This window comes from Nicotiana tabacum, chromosome 22, assembly GCF_000715075.1.
Source record: "Nicotiana tabacum cultivar K326 chromosome 22, ASM71507v2, whole genome shotgun sequence".
NCBI lineage: Eukaryota > Viridiplantae > Streptophyta > Magnoliopsida > Solanales > Solanaceae > Nicotiana > Nicotiana tabacum.
The window spans coordinates 68,626,735-68,630,515 of record NC_134101.1 but is presented as its reverse complement, the minus strand read 5'-3'; the positions used below and the strand labels follow the sequence as shown (position 1 = coordinate 68,630,515).

Genomic DNA, 3,781 nt, shown 5'->3' with positions numbered 1-3,781 from the left:
GCCTGCTAATGTTTTGATTCGGTGAATTAATTCAGTAAATTAAAGGAATAGTTTAACTTAAACATTCCCATTCCAGCCTGCCACTGTCAGTGCCAACCCAGTTCCTTTCGTCAAATGTTAGCTTCCCTAAAACGACACCGCTTCAAACATTTGTTTACTTTTATTTATAAATATGTAATTATTATTATTTTTATTATTAATAATAATAACAATAGCAATAATAATGGAGTAATAGAATCGTTCTTTTTTGGGCGGAGTATTTATTGGGAAAAAATGAACGGAGCAAAGGGTAGTAGTGCGCACATTGGCCGTTTCAAAACGCCAAATACTTCCCCGTTGTTATCTCTGCTCATTCATCCATTTTCTTCCTCAATCGCCTCCGGTTTCTTCTCAGAACGACGCCGTTCCGATCACTCCTTTTCGGTAAGTTTTTCATTTGCATACTTATAAACATTTGAAGATTAGCATATGCTTATAAATATTTGAAAATAGCCTCTGTTTATGTCTTATATTGCAGTTAGGGTTTACATCGGATCCGATTAGATCGGGAGTGTTGTTGCCGATCTGAAAAAAATTGTTCGTTTTGTCTAGGTTTTGGGAGAGAAGATATCATAAATCATAAGTGATGGCGAATAGAGTGGATCACGAGTACGATTATTTGTTTAAGATCGTGTTGATTGGGGATTCTGGAGTAGGAAAATCAAATATTTTATCCAGGTTCACGAGAAATGAATTCTGTTTGGAGTCGAAGTCCACTATCGGAGTTGAGTTCGCCACCAGAACTCTTCAGGTCTCTATCAATCTCATGAATCATGATGTATTTTTATTTTACTCATTCCTTTTGAGCTTCACGTACAGTAATTTTCTAGTTTCTATTGGTCAACCTTTAAGTTTTGGATTTAAGTTATATACACTGACAATGTAATGAATCTTTTACAACATCTGTGTGATTTAACCTTTTATGTTATTTACAATTTATTGTAGATTACCAAGCAATACTATTAAATAGAGTTGTTTGCAGTTTATCTTTTTTAAGTGACTTGATTGGGTAAATATTTTTTACACAAAATCGTAAGTTTAAGGGTTTTGTAATTGCTCTTGTGAAACATGAACGCTAAAATAAACTGCTGAATGATTAACTGTATGCCTGTTGGAATTGTGTGTTTTATGCTGTGAATGCCATAGAGATTATTGAATCATGGGAGCTGTTGATTTTGAGCATTTATTCATCTCAAGCTGAGCATTTAATGCGACTGTCCTTCACATGTATGTGCTGATGATTGCTTTCTGTTTCATATGTTGAATTCCGCTTCCATGGTCATAGTTATTTTTACTAAATGACTCATCATCATAATTCGTTTATCTCGTTATACTTTGTAAACAAAAACAAACACCTCAAACATGATCATCATCTACTGAATGAAAGCCAAGAAATTTGATTCTTTAATAGTCTACAGAGTACAGATTCAGTCATATCTTCACGTATGCACAAGATAAAGTGCATAGACGCAGTTAGACCTTTTGTATAGCCATATTCTTGTTAGGAGTGAAGAAATTTTGGTACTTGTGATTTATGTCTAATTGCCTTGGTTATGGATTCATCTGTCTGAAGCTCAACTGATGTGCTTCCCAGGAAAAAGTAGGAATGCTTATGACTAGGCATGACACCTTTAACAATTATGTGTGGCCTTACACAATACTACTCTCTGTTAAAATGAAAATGTTCAACAACAAAAGGGAATTGGAGTTTTTAATGGCATTTATCATGTCCTTTTGGACAAAAAGATCTGAACACTATGAAATTATCGACTTTGTAATCCCTATAGTGTAACTGATGCAAATTGTTTTTTCTGCCAGCAACAAGATCCATTTCTTCTTACTATTACGTCATGGAAATGCGGGGATGGTACAAAGTTACTTGTCTTTTGGCATCTCTCACGGAGTAATATATTTACTAAATGATGCAGGTGGAGGGAAAAACAGTGAAGGCCCAGATATGGGACACTGCAGGACAAGAAAGGTACAGAGCCATTACCAGTGCTTACTATCGAGGAGCAGTGGGTGCACTCCTTGTCTATGACATAACAAAGAGGCAAACATTTGACAATGTTCAGAGGTGGCTACGAGAATTGAGAGATCATGCAGACTCTAACATTGTAATCATACTGGCAGGAAACAAGTCTGACCTTAAACATCTTAGAGCAGTCTCTGAGCAGGATGGTCAAGCTTTAGCTGAGAAGGAAGGACTTTCATTTCTTGAGACATCAGCATTGGAAGCTCTTAATGTTGACAAGGCTTTCCAGACTATATTGACAGATATTTATCATATCATAAGCAAGAAGGCATTGGCAGCTCAGGAAGCAGCCGCGAGCACTGCACTTCCTGGTCAGGGTACAACCATCAATGTCAGTGATAACTCGGCAAATGTGAAGAGAGGCTGCTGTTCAACTTGAGTTGGTGTTAAAGAAATAGAATTTGTAGCAAGGCATAAACTTTTGTTTTTTTCCCCTTGTTTCTTTTCTTCTCTTCTTTTTTCTTCTCCTTTTTCAGGCTTGTAGATTACTGTCTTGATTCATATAAGAGAAGAGCTTGTGCATTGTTAATTATCTATTGGTTTAGGACGATCTGTAGTACTTCACATGATACAGTTTAACTGTTTACTTGGGGGAAAAAAAGGCGGATACTGTTACTATTGGCATGACCAAATCAACTCTGATCTTTCAGGACTTGGAACACAGAAACTTGTTAATTTCAATTGCAGCATTTTATTTTGTGGCCAGTTTCCTTGTGTTCTGTTAATAAAGTACACTCTGCGGTTCTGTTAGTGTTTCTTATGAATTTATCTTCTTTTCACAAACAAATGGTTTTCCGGGACTAAGTTGAATATGAATAGCATTAGAGATATACTTAAAAGGGGATAATGTGAAGTCCAGATTTACAAACGGAAGAGAAAAAAGAGAAGTGCTGGGGAAGATATGTTTAGTTAGAGTGTCAGACTACATGTACTTACAAGTTTTTCATACACAATGTGCTCGAACCTTTCTATCGCTTCTCATTATTTTGTTGGTTTGACCTATTTCATCTCCAAGGCATTTCTTAATAGATTTGAGGCTCTCTTTTTTTTCTCTCCAGAGTTTTGAATGATTTTGATAGACAGAAGGTTCCTAATTAGGGAAACGAGAAAAATAGAAGCACCCCCTTAACCTGTATAAGATATTAATGGAATGCATATGACAACAAGAATGACAAAGTTGTCGAGAAAGGATAACTTGGAAAAAGCCTAATCACTTGAAAGTTGATATAAATTAACCCTTTGATGCAAACATATCACGCAATCCGCTAATAAACAACGTTTGAATTCAGTGATTATTCCGATTCATTTTTTTTTTCCATTTTGTCTTGATTAGGTGACAGGCATGCTTTGCAGTTTGCACTTCGATTCTTGTGGCTGTCTTCATCTGTTTCTTTAGTTGTTTTCTTGCAACTTGGAAATGAACAAAAATATCCCTTTTCCGTATAATGGAGTGCACGAAGTCACGTTGTAGATGGTTGACAGCTTCGTTAAAGGCGGCCTAACGGGATAAACACAAAACTAGCCAAAGAAGAACATGGGCATTTTCAGAGATCTTCCTTGTCATTTTCACAGTTTTTCTTTTTGATAACCATGGTATCAGAGCCAGCTTGCACCTCGATTAATTTCATAGGATACCTACTATCTCCCACCAACACAAGTACGGGGTAACTCTATCTGCCAAAACTTGAACAAATAGGAAGAAATCAC

The 3,781-nt window shown here is 36.3% G+C and overlaps 1 protein-coding gene across 3 annotated transcripts; it reads left to right on the top strand.

The window, feature by feature from the left end:
- Positions 1-280: 280 nt before the first annotated feature.
- LOC107829726 (ras-related protein Rab11A) lies at positions 281-2,689 on the top strand. 3 transcript variants are annotated; one of them, XM_016657192.2, is made up of 3 exons: positions 281-423; positions 592-790; positions 1,968-2,689. In XM_016657192.2, exons 2-3 carry the CDS (start codon positions 626-628, stop codon positions 2,451-2,453), a joined length of 651 nt encoding a protein of 216 aa, XP_016512678.1. In that variant the 5' UTR covers positions 281-423; positions 592-625; the 3' UTR covers positions 2,454-2,689.
- Positions 2,690-3,781: the final 1,092 nt, after the last annotated feature.